The 18,245-nt window shown below is 42.4% G+C and overlaps 1 protein-coding gene and 1 pseudogene across 1 annotated transcript; one reads left to right on the forward strand and one right to left on the reverse strand.

Annotated features, from left to right (window-relative positions):
- Positions 1 to 283: 283 nt before the first annotated feature.
- LOC148092074 (glycine N-phenylacetyltransferase-like) lies at positions 284 to 7,696 on the reverse strand. Its single transcript, XM_087822385.1, has 5 exons — positions 7,619 to 7,696; positions 6,710 to 6,817; positions 4,224 to 4,350; positions 2,726 to 2,897; positions 284 to 686 (listed from the first exon to the last, which is right to left on the reverse strand). Exons 1-5 carry the CDS (start codon positions 7,694 to 7,696, stop codon positions 284 to 286), a joined length of 888 nt encoding a protein of 295 aa, XP_087678511.1.
- Positions 7,697 to 8,307: 611 nt separating this feature from the next.
- Positions 8,308 to 9,036, forward strand: LOC148092075 (large ribosomal subunit protein eL6 pseudogene; annotated as a pseudogene).
- Positions 9,037 to 18,245: the final 9,209 nt, after the last annotated feature.

Consider the following 18,245-nt stretch of genomic DNA (forward strand, 5'->3'; position numbering starts at 1 on the left):
AGGCGAGAAATCATACTACTCATCATACCACTTCTTGGCAAAACTGGCAAATTTGCCATTGGCGCTCTACCCACATGGGAGATAGGAGCCCAGGAGCACATTGCGGCAGCGGGGCCCAGTCGGCGGGGACCCTGTTGGTCCTGTGGGCCACTCACACTGCTTCCCCAGAGCTCCAATAGCATGAATTTCCACTGCTGAGCATCATTCCTTTTTCTCTCCATCCACCGTATGTTCCTCCTGCTACACGACCACCCACCCGCACCGTCTTGTGTTCAGGGCCGCTTCACAGAGGCACACATTGCCACTGGTTCCAATCACAGGGCAAGCGGACATGGTGCAGATTGTGACTGATTTTCTGTACGGAAAGGTTGGCTTTGTCCGTATGGTTATAGAAGGGAAAACCGAGTTTCTCCAGAGCCTGGGTACTGACAAACAATGCATGGGATGAGAGGCCCTGGCCCCGGTACTCAGGCAGGGTGGCCCCCATCCGCACCTCCCCTGTGTACTCCATCAGGTTCCAGGACACAGGGGTCCCCTCAGGCCCCAGCAGACAGCAGGTGGGAAATGTCTGGATACAGCGCTCTATGAATCTCTGGCTCCTCTCATTGCCACCAAAATGCCAGAATTTGTTCACCAGGGAAGCATGAGTAACATCGAGGGAAGAAAGTTTAAAGAGCTCTTCATTACTGTTAGGAAAAAGAGAACAGCCATAATATCACACACTGGATAGGATTCTATTCCCCGCCCAAACTGTGTTGAGACAATGCAGCTACAGCCAGCATGCCTGGATGCATCATCTGAGCAGGCAAGGAAATGTCTAAATGTCTCTCTGCCTTCTTTTTTTTTCTTTCTTCATAAAATAGGGAGATTAAGAGCATCCTCATCAAAAGGCAGAATATAAATATTGTGTGAGCTACTGTTTAAGGATAGGATTTGTGCCACACAAACAATAAGAATTACATAAAAATTAAGTATTGTTCTTCTGGACATTGCTCTGACTTTCCACTTAAGATGAGGGAACTTACAGATAAGAAAAACAGAGACACAGAAAATAAACAAGTGCCCCAGGCACAGGCTATCAGGCTGTACGTGAAATGCGGGTAGCAGAGGGCCCTTGGCCGCTGTGGGAAAGCTCAAGTGCAGAGGGGGCCGTGGTGTGGAGTGCAGGCGGCCCCCAGCACAGAACACTGGAGTCTGAAGGCTTCTGCTGTGGGGTCAGGGGCCTCCGAGGGGTCCTGGGAGAGCCCACAGTGGAGACCTAGAAGGTGGACACTCAAGCCCCAGTTATGCCTTGAGCTTCCGCCCGACCTGAACCAGCCATTTCTTCATCTGAGCCTGTTTTCTGGCAGGAAAGGGGGGATAATATCTTCTCCCTTGTCTATCTCATGGGATGGACAAGAAAATCCAATGGGATTATGGAATTAGAGGTGTATGTTTTAGGTGTAACGTGTGATGAAATCTGACTAAAGCTTTTCCATGAATCTTAAGACACAGAGGGCCATGGGATTGGGCATCCTCAGGCCAAATCTCTGCCCTCAGCCTTTAATTCTGTTCTGTATTCGACTAGGCATCAATGGGAGAAAATATGTAATGCGTTGAAATTCTCTTTATTGGAAATCTTTTGTTCTGCGAAGCAAATTCACTCAACACATCTTTCTGCAGCACCTGCTGTATACCAGGCCCTGCGAGGCTCTATCATCGAACAAGCAGAGAAAGCGGCTGCTCTGCGGGGGAAGGGGCTGCGATACTGTTGGGGGAATTCAAACATCAAATGAGTCTGTGAGTGAACTAAGTTGGCTAACTCCAGACAATCGTACGTGCTATAAAGAACCCAGAACTGGGTCATGTGTGGAAAATAACAGGGAAGCGACTTCAGGTGGGTGGGGCAGCCGGGACGCTGTGGTGAGGTGTCATTTGAAAAGCCCTGAGTAACAAAAGAAGTCATGTGAGTAAGGAATGGGGGGGGTGGGGGGAGACATTTTAGGCAGAGGGAAGAGCTGATCCAAAGGACCTGAGCTTGGGATGATCAGCAGTGGGAAGAAAACCAGCGGTGTTGGGGAGCAAGCAAGAGAGATGCGGTCTGAAAGGTAGGTGGATGCTGGCTCTTGTAGGGCCGCGGAGGAGTTCAGAATTCTTCCAAGGTGAGGCAAGAAGCACTAGAGTCTTTTAAGAGGAGAGGGACATGTCCTAAAAATAAGATTACTCTGGCTGCTCTGCAGAAAATGGGTCATTAGGAGCCCACACAAAAAACTGGAGAAGTTGGGAGTTAGAGTGTGCTGAATGGTGTGTGCCCTCAAAAGATATTCTCATCTGGAACCCGAAAAGGTGACCTTATTTCCAAAAGGGCCTTTGCAGATGTAAATAAATTAAGGAGATCAACGTGAAACCATCCCGAACCTTAAATGCAACGATAATCCTTATAATGGACAGAAGGGCAGCCACGCACGGAGAAGGCCATACGAGCACAAAATCAGAGACTTGAGTGATGAAGCCACAAGCCAAGGAATGCTCAGAGCCCCAGAAGCTGGAAGAGACAGGGAAGGATTCTCTCCTAGAGGCTTGGAAGGGAAGGCCGGCTTGCCGACGCCTTGACTTCAGAGGTAAATGTCTGTGGTTTTAAGCCGCCCGTTGGAGGTGATTTTTCACAGCAGCCCGAAAACTAGCGCCCGGGCTCCCGCGGCAGTGAGAGGCGCGAGCGGCAGCCGGCTGCTGTGGCCGCACTTACATGGAACGGCCCGGGCCACCGCCGGGCGGGGACTTCTGTGCATCCAGCAGGGAAGGGACCAGTTTCTTCGCTGTCTGAGACATCATATAGAGGTTGCATTGCGTTCGCTTGACCTGGCCCAGCTTAACAGCTACGAGATTTTCTGTGACCTCGTGCAGGTTGGACTGTGAGCCTAGGTGGAGAAAACAAGGAATGAGTGAGACGGCACTGTTCCCTTTCGAAGACAGGAGCTGGGGGGCCTCAAAACCTGTGGTCAGTCATGACATGGCTTCTGTCGGATCATGGCTAAATCACTCCCACATTTTTTTAAATTTAAAATTGGGACAACACTGTGATTCTTGAGCACATCCCAGTACGGTCTGACTGTCAGAGGAGATGAGGTGTAGATGTGGTGACCAACGTGTACTGAGCAGTCAGCGCCCTCCCGGCAGCGGGCGGTGGTTACAGAGCTCGAGAGGTGAGCTCTTCCCTCACTGTCCTGACTTTCCCCCCGATATGATTCCGGGCTTGACCATGAAACTCGCCTTAGCCAGCGGGCCAATAGTAAAGGTAATTCAGTGAGAAGCTTGAAGAGGGATGGTGCACTGAGTCTTGCCCTCTCTTCCTTTTTATTTTTTTATTTTACTTTTCTTGCCTTCTCTTTCTGCTTTGGAAAGCCCTGTGGCTTTTATACGTTGCCCAATCCACTTCCACCAGCTCAGTCAACAGCCAGCACAAGCAACACCCAGGCTAGCAACACCCAGGCCCGAGGCGGTGGCCTAGTCCCACCAGCTCGTAGACAAACCCAGCGGACCGCAGGCACATGGGTGAGTCTAGGAGAGACGAGCTAAAGAGCCACCCAGCTGAGTACTGTCTAACTTGCTGTCCCACAAAATTGTGAGCTAATAAATCATGGTTGTTTTAAGTTATCGTTTTGGGATGGTTTGAAAACCAACGGATAAAACCAGACATGATGGGTGCTAAGCATTTCCCAGTCAAGGTCCCAATTAATCATTCAATGAATACTATTATAATCTTCATTTTTATCCATAAGGAAACGGATCCACAGAGAGGTTGTTACTTGCCCTAGATCACATAACTAATTATAGGCCCAACAAGGTCACAAACTTGGGTCGTTTGACTCCAGAGAGCATATTTTCAACCACTGGATTTCTCCTTTGTAAATATGACAGAAGGATAAAGCAGGTGAGGCAGAGGGGAAGCTCTGCTCCCATCCTCACGAGCCCGAACAGACCCTGGAAGATAAATCTGAGCCCTTAGCTAGTAAGAAATTACATTACTCGTGATTTCCTTTGCAAATGCCATGCATTGCAATTTTCAGGCTCTAGTTCACTGTGAAGGTGGTGGCAGCTGAGAGAGAGAATGGAGAGCGGGCCGAGTGCCTGGGGCTTGAAGTGGAGAGATACGAGGCGTAGGGGTGTTACTGAAAATGGAAAGCGACCCTCCAGGTGCAGGCATGGGAGATCCCAGCAACCGGCACGCATCCCAGTCCCCTTACTCTGGATCTGCAAATGTTGCTTCCAGTCGATGACTTCTGGTGAGCTAAGGAATTCCTGACAGTTCTTGGGGTCCCTGGAGTAGATTTGGTAGGTGTTGGTGTAGTGATCGCAGTCATCTGCCATCTCCTGTTTGGGTTGGGAAAAGTAGAATCGATATTTGTGTTTCATGATGGCCATTCCTTTTTCAGTGTTCCGTTATATACTATGATCTTTTTAAATACTAAAATGTGAGTTTTTGTTGGTGGTGTATTGCCTTTATTGAGGAATTATTTATATTAGGAGGTCAAGGGCTTCCTTATTCAATTAATAGTAAAAAATGTCCTGAACAAAACTATTCTTAGCTCAGCTATTGCTTTAAAATTTGAAAGAAAAATGACTCGTTTGGAATTTAACATTTCTTTCAAAAAGCACAGGACAGACATTCAGACTTTTGGTAAAATATCTTTTGTACAAGTTTATTCTCTGGTAGTAAAAGTGTTAGCTTCAATGGCTGCAGTAAAGAAAAAATCAAAAAAAAAATCACAAAAACAAACCAATGACAACAACAACAAAAACTCCCGAAGATACGTTGTGTTCCCTTCTTACAATTTTTAAAACAAATCAGAATAGGGAAGTGTTCACAATCTACCATGCTCTGCAAATTCTTAGGAACAGGCAGATGCAATGGTCACATCTTTCTAAACATCACTAGTGATTTTCTAAATAAAGATGCAACATTTTTAAAAAAGTTATTGTTTTAACCTTTATAAAACCCAAGTAGAAAGTAAACTGACAAGCAAAATCTTTGGCCAAAAGAATAGATCTTGCTCTAGTCCAAAGACTTTGTAGAACATGTGGGCTGTGAACATGTCTTTATCAGCATTGACAGAGGTAACAGACTTAGAATACGCACCAGATGAAACCAGAGAAAAGTTATCAGGTGAAGAAGTTCTGAGGATCTACTGTACAGCATGGTGACTGTAGTGAGTGATATTGTATTCTGTAGGCTTGGAAGCTGCTAAGAGAGAAAATCTGAAATATTTTCACCACAAAAGAGAAATGGGAACTGTGTGACAGGGTGGAGTTGGTGTCCCCTCCAACTATGGCGGTGATCGTTTTGCAGTATATGTGTATCCAGCCTACACATTCTACGTCTTCAACTCACTCAGTCTTATATGGGAATTATCTCTCATAAGCTGGAAAACCTTATTTTTAAAATTGTAGTTTTGAAAGTAGCTCAAATAACATTTCTCATTCAGGTTTCTATCAATAATTCAGTCTTTATTTTCAAATTATTTAATTTGGTGATTTTTTTAATCAATTTCACTGCTATACAAGTTATAACAAGTAATAATATTTTTAATATTTTAATATTAACAACTTTAGATTTTTAGTTGATTTATTAAAATGTAAGCATACATTTTTGGTTTGGAGATATTTTAGCTATTTCATTTCATTAACTGTTAAACGCTATCACAATATGTAACCAGCAACTCCAGCCATGTCATTTTGCTCTTCAATTTCCCTAATTCACTGTGTTGTTTTAGACCCTATGCCTCGCAATTGCTATTTTGTCTGCTTTGGATGAAGTCTGGCCCTGATCCTCTATAAAAAAGTCTTATTTATCTTTTACATGCAGTTTTGGTAAACTTTCCACGAGGAAGCATCTCTGACCCTTTCCCTGCAACCTCTACTACATATGGTGTTTTTTTTTGAAATGTTCTGTTTTAAGACTATACTTTCAGGGATCATTTCTATAGTTCGTTAAAAAATGCGCAGTGTTATTGACTTTTCTGACGATGCTTGGTTCCGATACCCTGCAGCCTCTCCGTGGAAGGCAGGATCACAACGAGAGGTTGGGAGTTAGCACGGTGAGTTGGTGTGGTTCCAGGCTCGGTGTTTATAAAAGGTAGAAGAGGTAAAAATGGAGTTAGGGTTTGATCCATTACAATATAGATGTCTAGTCCGGGAAACGTTCCTTTAATATCTTTAACAAAAGATCAGCCTCTTGTCCATGCCATCAACATAACCTTAAATCAGCACAGCCTTCCCTTGGGCGCCTCCCTTCCCACAAACCAGAGGCAAGAAATAACTAAGGGTGTTTGGTCCTCAGCATGACCAGGATGCTGTTTGGGGTCCTGTCTTGAAAACAAACTAAAGCAGTGAATGAGCATGAAAATGTACCATATATAGTTTTAGTCAGCTCCTCCTGTGTTACTTTTTTTTTGACTTTCATTTTTCAATGACAGTTGTCATTCAATATTATTTTGGATAGATTGAGGTGACGGCACAGTGGCCGGGCAATCATCATCTCACGCATTCTCCTGTTGCTGCACATTTGACACCAGACGGTCACTTATCTGTGGGCTTACCTGTGTTCTCCTGCAGGCTGTGGGCTTCTTGAGGGCGGGGACTGTCCCCATTTCTGCAGTTCATCGCCAGGTGCCTGACAAGCACTTAGCAAATACAAACACAGACGCGCGTTCATTCCACGCCGGGCGCCTACCTGCTCCTGAGGGCGGACAACCACCGTGTTGAAATCGGGCCACTTGTCCACCAGGGCCTTCAGCTTGAGCGGGTTTCCCTGGTTCATGTGGGAAACGGTCCCATACACCTGCAGCATTCCAAGAAAATGGGAGGGTCAGCATCCAGGGGCTGCGAAAGCAGGTTTCCAGGTGTCGGCGTGGTAAAGACACGCAGGCGAGGATCCTTACAACAGCCTCATCAACTCTGTTCCATGTACTCACAACAGAAAACCCAGTTTCCCCCAGGGTTACTTCTATGAAATTATGGAATATTATAATTGCAAGGACTCTAATGACCATTTCTACACACCAATTTTAAGTTCGAGTTTTTAGCCCTAATAAGTGATTCTTTTAAAAATATATTCATACTATAAAACATTCAGGCCAATTAAATTTATGAATAAAGATCATGAACTCTCCCATTATAGAATGTAATACACATTTAATGTAATAGATGTCAATTATACCTCGATTCACAAAAAGGCAAAAAAAATCTTTTAATAGATTTCCTTCTATTCATGTACACCCACCACAAATCCCACAAAATGGAACATTTTAGGAACATGTAATTTTGAAATGTTTTTATCCATTAAATAAATATAGTCTAATCATATTTCTTTTTCAATAAACAAATAATTTTAATGACTGTAGAGCATTCTGTGATATGGATGGACCAACCTTCATTTTTAATTTGTTCACACGAAATAGCAAAGATCCTACAAAGAGGTCCCAGACACACCTCCCTTGCAAAGAGGTGATGTGAACCGAATGAGACGTAGCCTGAGTGAATTCCCGCCACAAAACAGATGCTCTTAAAAGCTCCTTCTCCTTCCCGCTTCCATCACAGGAAGACGCGGCCCTTTGTCTCCCTGAGCCTGTCGCCCTCTCACCTTTAAGGACTCAGGGAGGCTCTTCCTCAAGGATGTTTGTAGCATCTGCAGCATCTGTGGGCCCTGCAAGTGGAGCATCGTGGCAGCTATTTCAGGCTAGAGGAAGGATCAACAGACAGCCAGGAATGAGAAGATGCTGAAGGCACAGGAACTAGATCCACGCCTTTACCTGAACCTTAGACGGTAACAGGTGGGATAAGCCTGCCCGCTTCTAAAGTAACTGCCTTGGGAGAGGGGTTGAAAGTAGGGTCACTCTGGATTTCTAGTCTTACCATGAAATAAGGGCACCCCAGAAGTTCTGAGGGGACCACCACCAAGACACAAGAGTAGCAGGCTCTGTGCTAATGACCACCACTCTCTTCAGTGTCCTTTATTGGTGTCAACCTCCCTGAAGTCCTCACTAAGGCCAAACGAGGAGACTGGCAGAAGCACATGGTTCTTTTTCTGAAAAATTGCACTTCAGTTTCTTACACTACCCAGAATTTCTGTTAAAGACACATTTGTTTTAACAAACATGTTCTTCAGTACTCTAGTGCATCTTTTGGGATTAGGCTACTGTCAATGATTAGCCACCACCAACAAGCTCTGTAACCTTCAGAAAGTCACCCTCTTGGTATCATGGTTGCTCATTAATCTTAATAAAAACAGGCTCTACCTAGAAAATTATTGTCTCTTTCCTATCTTGCAAGATGGCAGGTAAAGAAGCTGAGAAACCGGATACTAAGGAGAAGAAGCCTGAAGCCAAGAAGGCTGATGCTGGTGGCAAGCCTAAGAAGAGTCACCCCAAGGCCAGGGCGTGAAAGAAGAGGAAGCCCCACTGCGACCAAAGCCTGTCCTGGTCGGAGGCACTGACCTATATTTGTCACAAGAGGAAGTAATCAGCGGCTAAATCCAGGATCGAAAAGTTTAAAAAGGAGAAGTTCTTGCAACTGTCACAAAACCAGTTGGTGGCAACAAGAATAGTGGTACCAAAGTTGTCACACTTTGAAAAATGCCTAGATACTCTCCACCTGAAGATGTGCCTTGAAAGCTGCTGCGCCACAGCAAGAAGGCCTTCGGTGGGCATGTGAGGAAGCTGGGGACCAGAGTGGCTCCCGGGGCCCTTCTGACTGTCCTCACAGGGCGCCCAGAGGCAAGAGGGTGGTTTTCCTGAAGCAGCTGAGCCGCGGCCTGCTGCCTGTGACTGGCCCTCTGTCCCTTAATTCAGTTCCTCTGTGTAGAGCACGCCAGAAAGTCGTCATGGCCACCTCCACCAAGACTGACCCCAGCGGTGTGACAGCCCCGAACAGCAGGCCGATGCTCGCTCCGAGGAGCAGCAGCTGCTAAAGGCCAGGCGGCCGCTCAGCCCCAGGGCCGCCTCTGCTCTGTTTGCTCTCACCAGTGGGCTTGGCCCTCACAAACGGGGTGCAAAACCCTAACTGGGCGCTTTATCTGTTTAAAACAGCCATTGTGTGGGTTAAACGAGTTAATACGTATTAAATGCATATAAGAGCTTCTTGCATAGAATAATTCAAGAATGTTATTTTTACTATTGTTATTGTTAATATTATTAGTGGCAGCTAACCACACAGTCATTCAACTCAGCCCATTCGGTTGTCCTTTTATTTTGAAGAAATGGGGTGTAACCTGAATCTAGGTGACAATGTGAATGCTTTCACTGTGAAGAGTGCCCTGAGAATAATACCAATATTTACATCAGAGTTTGTTTGTGAGGTTAAATGAGGTGAGCCACTCACTGGCATCACGTGACTAAAAAAGCCCATAGAAAACTCTGAGTGCCCGGCACAGGACAGTATTTATGTGTCATGATTATCAGCATTTCCTAAAGGAAGCAGAGAAAAGATTGTTTGATGTACTTCGCTGGTTAGTGCTGAGGCTCCCTGGCTTCCCAGACCTCTGGCTTCCTCCCCTCCCCTCCGCTCCCCTCCCCTCCCCTCCCCTCCCCTCCCCTCCCCTTCTCTCCCCCCCCCCTCTGGTTTTTTTGTTTGAGAAACACATGTTCTTTGGAAATGATCAGCCACAGAGACTTGTAGAGATGGGACCCGTGATGTTTGTGTTCAATGGGAAAACGTCTCTGGTTCCAAAGAGCTCGTTTACTTTTTAGCACCCGCTGTTTGAGCAGGTTTGCGGGGCTTTGCACAAGTGAACACTCTTGGCTCTTGCGTGTGCCTATGTCCCCAGTTGCTTGTCAGTCCTTTGGGGGAAAAGAACAGCCACCTTATCCCCCCTAAGGCTACTCCTTAGTTTGGGGAGAGGAGAGTCTTTGCTGGCATCATTATGGTTTTTGTTGTGACTTTTAAAAACAGCTTTAATGCCGAGTAATCTAAATGGGCGTAATTAAAAGCATGCGGCGTGTACAAGCCCACAGACCTGACACACGTGTAAGCCCATGAAACAAACCATCGTCATACTTAAGAGAGAGAACATTCCCTTCATCCTGGCGCCTCTGGGCCTCGAAGCGGCTCTAACCCTGCGGGTGAGCTTTGGGCGTCACAGGGGCAAAGGCCACAGGGCGCTTCAGGCCCACTCAGCCCCTGACGACATGCTTTCAAAGGGCAGTTCAAACAAAGAGACTGGGTCGCAAGAGTGGTTTATAAAGCCACGTCAGCAAATAGGGGGCAATAAGGCACAGTCCCTGTCACTGGGAGAAGGGCACATAGATTACGGCCTGTTGGTGTATTGCACCTGCAAGGGCCATTCGCATAAGAACTAGCACACACACAGGGGACAGTGTTAAAGTAAAAGGAGAAACTGTAGAGCAGAAACAGTACAGCCCTTGACTTTAATATGTAAATCTGTGCTTACACGTATTAAACGGGCAACATACACAAGCATTTTAAGAATATAGGAAGATAAATTTAGAAGGGAAAACAAAATACTAAAAACTATTTTTTTAAAAAGGAAAAATTCCACTATTCAGAAGTAACTACTATTTTTTTTTTTAAATATCTTTATTGATTTCAGAGAGAAGAAAGGAGAGGGGGAGAGAGAGATAGAAACATCAATGTGACAGAGTCATTGATCGAGCCCACAACCCCGGCATGTGCCCTGACCGGGAATCGAACCCTGATCGCCTGGGTCCTAGGTGGACGCTCAGCCGCTGAGCCACGCCCAGCCAGGCAATAACTACTATTAACTTGAGAATATATATCCATTTGTTTTAATACATTATTTCATTTTTTACAAAATAGGGGCGTGTCATATATAAAGAACTTTGTAACTTGTTTTTAAATTTAAAATGGCATAATTCTTGTCATCAAATATTTTTAGAACATGCATGTTAATAAGCATGTACATATAACAGATTTATATTTCATTATTACATATAATATGTAGTATATTTTATCATTCCGTTGCACACATGCACCACACATATTTTTAACCAGTTTCCTATTGTTGGGCATCAGGGTTGTTTACTGTTTTTCTCTATTGTTAATAATATTCGGTGGAAACATATTCTGTTAATATATACCCAAGTTTATTTTCTTAAGATAAAGTTTTTACAAGTGGAATTGCTAGATCGAAAGAAATGCCCATTTTTAAAGTTTAAAAAATATTCAAATATGTTAAACAAAATTTTAAAAGTTCAAAAACTATTTTATGGCTATGGCATTATCTATAAAAACCTTCCAATTAAGTTTCTTTTTCACATGACTTAAATGGACAGTAAACCTGGCCTGCCCTCTGGCCCGTGCCGTTCTGCACATTTCCCCTCGGGTTTTAACAGCGCGTCACCCTCCTGGCTGAGGTTTATGGGAAGAGCCAGCTGCCTCCTTCAGGTGCTAAACAAGCCTCACTCGGGTCAAGCACCCTTTCCTGCCCATGTCATCACCTCTTCCTTCGCCCACCAGCGTCCCACATCCCTTCGGATCAATTTATTTGTTCAGAACGAAGAACTGACTCATCCCTCCCAGGGATTTCTCCACAGTGCCTCTGCTGTGTACACAGTGCGTGCAGAAAGGCTGTCTCTCAGTTGGGATAGACCCCCTTTTCCAAATATCACCAAATAAGCTCAAGCACTTCCTAGCTAAAGCCGGCAAGGTCATTGATTTTCCGCACCAAGGTCATTTGCTGCAGGAGAGAAGGGAGCCGGCGGCTGCAAAGCACCGGTTCTCTCCAGGGAGATGAGTTCTCACCTGGGTGGGGAGCTCCGCACAGACCGGTCCTCAGGAACAAACGCGAAGCAGCAGGCTTTTCCAGAAGAGAAAATCCCTTTTATCCAGGCATGCACGGCTCAGACCTGCAATGTGTGTCTTGGTAAATTTTCTACAGAAATCATTAAGCTGACGCTCTTGGCCTTTTAAATGCTGGGGTGTGGGGGTGGGGGGTGGGGAGCTTCCGTTAGCTGGTGTGGGATCCAGAGGCATTCAGTTCCTCCCTCTGGGTGGGAACCTTTGGAAAGCTGGTTCTTCAAGCCTGGGAGGCTGGTTGTGTCTCAGGGTTGGATCTATTTTCTAGTTGTGTGTCTTTGTCCAGTTATCTAGTCTTTGTGCTTCAGTTTTCTCACCTGCAGGTTGAGTGAATAATACTACTGGCTATTTCTGCTTTCTGGGTGTGGTTTCTTTGTAAGTTAAATGAGCTAACATCTGTGAAGTGCCTACAGAACTGTGACTTAAGATCTATGTGTCTGTAGATTATACTCCCTTTGAAAGAGAGAGAAAGAGAGGGTTAAACTTCCTGAGTTATTGTATGTCCATATTTTTAAAAAAATTTCCCTTCTAATTAAATGTTCTTTTGCCTATCTTTTTAAGTGTCTTTAATATTTTTAAATGTTATTAGTATTTTTCTTTATTATTAATATTTCAATTGCATTTGATGTGCAACGTTATATTAGTTTCAGGTTGACAACATAGTGGTTAGACATTTATGCAATTTACAAAGTGATCACTGGCATCCATCTAGTACCCATCTGACATCATACAACATTACTGACTGCATGCCCTATGCTGTACTTGACTCCCGTGTTTTGCCTACCTTTACGATCGTAGGCCTCAGACCTGAGAGCTATAATATCACTTCTCTCTTTACTAAGTACCTGAGGCTGCTCCTGAGAAGTCTGAAGTCAGGGTGATTCCTGGCCTTCTGAACACAGCCAGTCTGTTCCTCTCTCTGGAACTTTGTAGGATCTTCTCTTGATCTTTGGTGCTCTGAAGTTGCACAGTAATATGGCTATTGAGTTCTTTTCATACTCAGCCTGAAGTGACTTCTTTCGATCTTAAGACATTCTTCACTTTGGAAAATGTTCTGCTTCTCCTGCCTCTTCTTTCCTTTTCCTACTTTTAAATTGTTTTTATCACTGCAATTGCTCTGTTCTCAGTTTTTGGAATGCCATTTAGATGGGTGTTCAAGCTTCTCAGTGTTGTTCAGTTCTCTTTTTTTTCTTTCATATTTCCCATCCCGCCTTCATTTTGTGTTATGGTCTCCTAGATCGTCCAGCTTTCTAATTATGCGTCGGATGTATCTACTTTGCTACTCACTCCATCTACTGAGATTTTTTTACTTTAGTTCCAATATTTAATTTCCAAAATCCCCAGGTGATTCTTTCATATGAATGTAGCAGAAAATATCACAATTATACTTACCTAAAGTTTTCTCTTGTCCTATTTCTCCTCAGCAGGTGTGAATTCATCCGCAGGTTGAGTCTGATGCCTCTCTTTCCCTTGTCAATTCTTTAGTCATTCTTGGTTTTCCTTTTATCTTTGACTTTGAGAGTTCTTCTCCACACTGAAGAAAATGACTGTTGCATGTGCATGGTATTTTGGGACGATGGGATGGGGCACATTGCAAGATGTGACAATAGTTTGCCATCTTTGTGTGAGACCCTATTCTCTTCCAAGGCTCAGAAGCTCTCTGCTGCCTCCCAACCCCAGTGTTCCTCCTCATGGCCTCACACTAGCAAAATGCTTAGCAAAAATCAGGATGGAGTCAAGGGTCAACGTACCAAGCTTTGGGTAACCTAGCTCTGATCAATAACAGCCCTGAGTTGGGTTTCCTCCAAGCAGTGTGTCTGTTGACTCTGGGCTAATCCTCCCCACTGTGCTTTTCTAACAGACGTTTCATAGGTGTTATAGGTGGTGGTTTCTTGCAGTTTCTTGCAGCTTCTAGGAATTCCCCAACACATCTGAAGCATTAATGAATTCTTCTCTTCCCTGCCTCTTATTGATGTTAATTTTAGTCATTTAATGAGGCTTAGACAAATGATAAGACAACTAGATCCATCTGCCATCTTGGGCCAATTCTCTGACATGTGCTTATGAAATCCTTTTTAGATCTATTTTTACAAGGGCGTGTGTTTTATCTGCATTTTTAAAATGGGAAAACAAAACATATCATGCTGATATGATTTGCCCAGGATCATCCACTGAGTGGCTGAACCACACCTGAAATTCAGACACACTCCTGACCTCTAGTCCTGTGTGGTAACCACATTACCCAGGGCACTAGATTTATGTATATTAAAGCAATAGTTTGTAGTTACACAACATGTAGCAGTCATAAGTCATTTTCACATGCACTGTGTTCTCCTTTCCTCACAAATACTCTTGATAGAGCGCTATTATTTTTACCCCAGGCTGGAAATTTTGGCTATTAAAACAAACAATAAATTTATCAGAGACAATTGAGCTATGTTAGGTAGACTCGGGGCCTAGGGATTTTAAGTCTTTAGATGGACATAAGTGTAAATCTTGGGATATCCTGGATATTTCTCTACCACCTACATCAAACAATAAGGCAGCCAGCATGCTGAAAAGATGCCCAAAGAAACTCATCAAAGGCTGAAAAGTCATCTTGTTTCCCATAAAATATCTTATCTTCATCTTCAAGAGCACTGGATTGCTCCTTTAAAGAACTCCCTAGCATCTTTAGCATCCATGAGCTCTGTAAAAAGAACAACTTGGATGGGAGCTCCAGCTCAAGGAAAACTAAGAAATATTAAAGATGTGAGAGGAGTTGGGAGGGAAATAGAAATGAATGTCTTAGGTGAATGGTCTGAGCCTTTTCTAAAGCAACTAAATTAACCATAGATCAAAGAATTCTTTGCCAATTCTGGAAGAAGAATTGGAATAATGGAAGAATCTGTTTCATATTTTTTCCCATTTTAGTAATAATAATAAAAATAGGTAAAATTTGTTGAACATTTATGTGGACCAGATGCTGGCTACTGTATTATTTGCCCAGTTTATTTCCAGGAGAGGGAGAGAGGGATAGAAACATCAATTGGCTGCCTCCTGAACTAAGGGTATTGAGCCAGCCACACCGCCGGGCTCCGGGCACTGTGTTTTATGTGAATTATCTTGTTTAAGTTTTTTAACTAGTCAGTGTCAGCAAATAGTGCTATTCTCATTTTACATATGAAAATCTTCAGATACAGACATCATGATCTCTAATACTATTTTTTTTTTTTTTTTCAGTAAGAGTGACTAAGACTTCTTGAAGAAATCATTGATTCTGGTTTCCTGCAGAGAGATATAAAGTAAACTTGAACCATTTTATGTGTCAGAAAGTAAGAAAGCATTCAAACATTAGTGAAGCCACGTCCAAAGATTTTAAGGATCAGCAGAATAGTAGGTTCTCTTGGTGAAAGTTGCAGTAATAGAGAGTTATGACTGTAGTTAAAATATATGGACTCTGCCTGGCTGGGCGTGGCTCAGTGGTTGAGCATCAACTTAGCATCCAGGAGATCGAGGTTTGATTCCCAGTCAGGGCACATGCCCGGGTTGCGGGCTCAATCCCTAGCCAGGGCATGCAGAAGGCAGCCGATCAATGACTCTCTCATTATTGATGTTTCTATCTCTCTCTCTCCCTCTCCCTTCCGCTCTCTGAAATCAATAAAGACATATCTTTTAAAAAATACATGGACTTTATGAGGCATTATGAGTCCACAATGACACACAGATAATCTGGTATTATTAACTCACAGGTTCATTGAAAACTGTAAAAATTAATTAATGCTATGTACAATAGAAGGCATTCTTTTACTTGGCCTTTATTTTGTAAAATTACAAACCCTAAAAATTGCAACAATGACATATTAAACTCTAAATACATATGCAGTCTTTACCTATGTTCATTGACTTTATTTGCCACATTTGTTTATACATGCATTGAAATCCTTTTGTAGGTTGCTTCTATTATGATCATTTGTCCCAAATATTTAATCATGTATCATGGAAGTACAGGGACATTCACTTTCTTAACCACAATACAAATTTAACATTTCTCTACTTCTGGTAACTAATACACAGATCATATAAAAACTGCCAATTATAGCAACAATATCCTCCATAGAAGTTTACTTTTTGACCCAGCATCTAATCCAGAATCTCAAATTGTTTTTAGCTGTCAAACTTTTTAGGTTCACTTTTTCTGGAAAAATTCTTCAACCTTTCTTTTTCTTTCATGATCTTTAGAATTTTTACATGTACATGCCAGTTGTATTGTACAATAACTCTCAATTTTGGTTTGTTTTAGTTTTTTCTGAAGTGTTTGTGTAATTTTTTCCTTATGACTAGATTCAGGTTATGCATTTTGGGTAAAAATATTATATTAATGAGGTTGTTTCTTCTTTAGTGAATCACATCCAGACACACATTATTGGTGGTATTAATTTTGATCACCTGAGCTCATTAGGAGGCATTTTTTTAAAAACTCATAGGTGGTATATGAAAACTCTAAAGTCATGTGAAATCTGCAAATTTCAATGGGATATCATTTCAGATATCCTTAAGAGTTGTAATGTTCTAACGATACAGAAGAATAGAAGTATCTCTCAGTTACCAAAATCTTAGCATCCCCTCATATCCAAAGGTATCTGGATCTATAGTTTTGCATCTTAAAACCCTAATACCCAATTAGTTGATCAATCAGGATGAAGTTATAGACTTGTATGAGTAAATTTAAAAAATGAAGACATGAATATAACTCTAATTCAAGGAAGTGGGTTAAACTGTTCCTCCACCCTTGAAGTTATAGAATTATTGATATAGCCCGGCTGGACGTGGCTCAGCGGTTGAGCATCAACCTAGGATCCAGGCGATCGGGGTTCGATTCCCAGTCAGGGCACATGCCCCGGTTGTGGGCTTGATCAATGACTCTCTCATCATTGATGTTTCTATCTCTCTCTCTCCCTCTCCTTTCCTCTCTCTGAAATCAATAAAGATATATTTAAAAAAAAAAAAGAATTATTGATATAGCATTAAACATATTGTTGAACACATTCTATCAGTTCCCCTTGGGTTGGTGAACACACAATACAATATACAGATGATGGATTATAGAATTGTACACCTGAAACCTGTATAATTTTATTAACCTATGTCACCCCAATAAGTCCAATAAAAAGTTAAAAATAAATCTTAAAAAATAAAAGAAACTAGGCATCCTAACTATTTTTCTGGTAGGAAATAGCTTCAAGAACTTAGGATGGTACACACCTTATTTGAGTGGGTATGAGTTACCATTGAACATACAAATGTTTAGAGCAGGGTTTCTCAACCTTGCCACTATGGATATTTGGGGCCAGATAATTCTTTATGAGGGGCTGCTCTGGGCATTGTAGGGTTTAGCACCATCCTTTTACCCACTAGATACCAGGCACATCACCTCCCCAAGCTGTGACAACCAAAATGTCTCCAGGCCATTTCAAATGCCCTTTCGAGAATAAAATTCCCCCTGGCTGAGGACTATTGTTTTAAGGGAGTCAAACTCATGGTACAAATATTTTTGAATTAAGGTGGAAATAATGACTATTTAGTATTCACATACTTATTTTATATATATGTTTATGTGTATATGTGTGTGTGTGTGTGTGTGTATGTAATTGCCTGTTAGAGTAATAACCTTTAAACTCAATATAAAAGGCATAATTAGGGTAATTGATTTAGATTTATGAAATTTTACAGTTGAAAGCTTCTTAATGTTGTGCTTCAATTAGAAGAGCCAATAAAAGTTTAGATGTACTGTATGTGTAAGTTTCAAAAGGTCATTTTGTGAGGTTACAAGAATTACTTAGTATTTAAGAATAGTTTGTTTGTTGCCCAAAATATACATCCTTAAAAGAGAAGTTAAATTTATAGATATAGCTTAAAGTGCTTAATTAATTTGGTTTATCATCTAAACCAAAGTAAATGCTACTTAAGAGGTCTTTAAAGAGAATTGTTTTAAAAATCGAAGACTTTAAAATGATTTGTAAACAAAACCATCTGCATCTGAAGCACAGGAGCAATCCATCACTTGACACCATCCCGTCTCAGCCATGGCCCACCTCCCTGGGTCTGGGTCTTCCCACTCTCCATAAACCCAATTCAGGCTCTTCCCATCATGAACCACTTCGCTTCAACTTGTACAATCAAACGCAGAATCTCTTTATTGCTTGTGAGTTTGGGTAGATTTAGGAAGCTCTTCTTTTAGAAACAACATTGAATCAATTTCCCTGGTGTGGGAGTGAGGAGAGGAGAGGCTTATATAAATTAGTCTTTTTCTTAGTAACTCTCCCTGCTATATCATGTTTAACTAAATATTTCATATATATTTGTATGATTATTTAATGCACTGTGTTTAATGTACTGTGTATAATTATTTAATGTACTGATAAAGCAGCAACCTGAGAAGAGTATAATCTCTACAG

This window comes from Miniopterus natalensis, chromosome 11 (assembly GCF_054644295.1).
Source record: "Miniopterus natalensis isolate mMinNat1 chromosome 11, mMinNat1.hap1, whole genome shotgun sequence".
Classification (NCBI taxonomy): Eukaryota; Metazoa; Chordata; class Mammalia; order Chiroptera; family Miniopteridae; genus Miniopterus; species Miniopterus natalensis.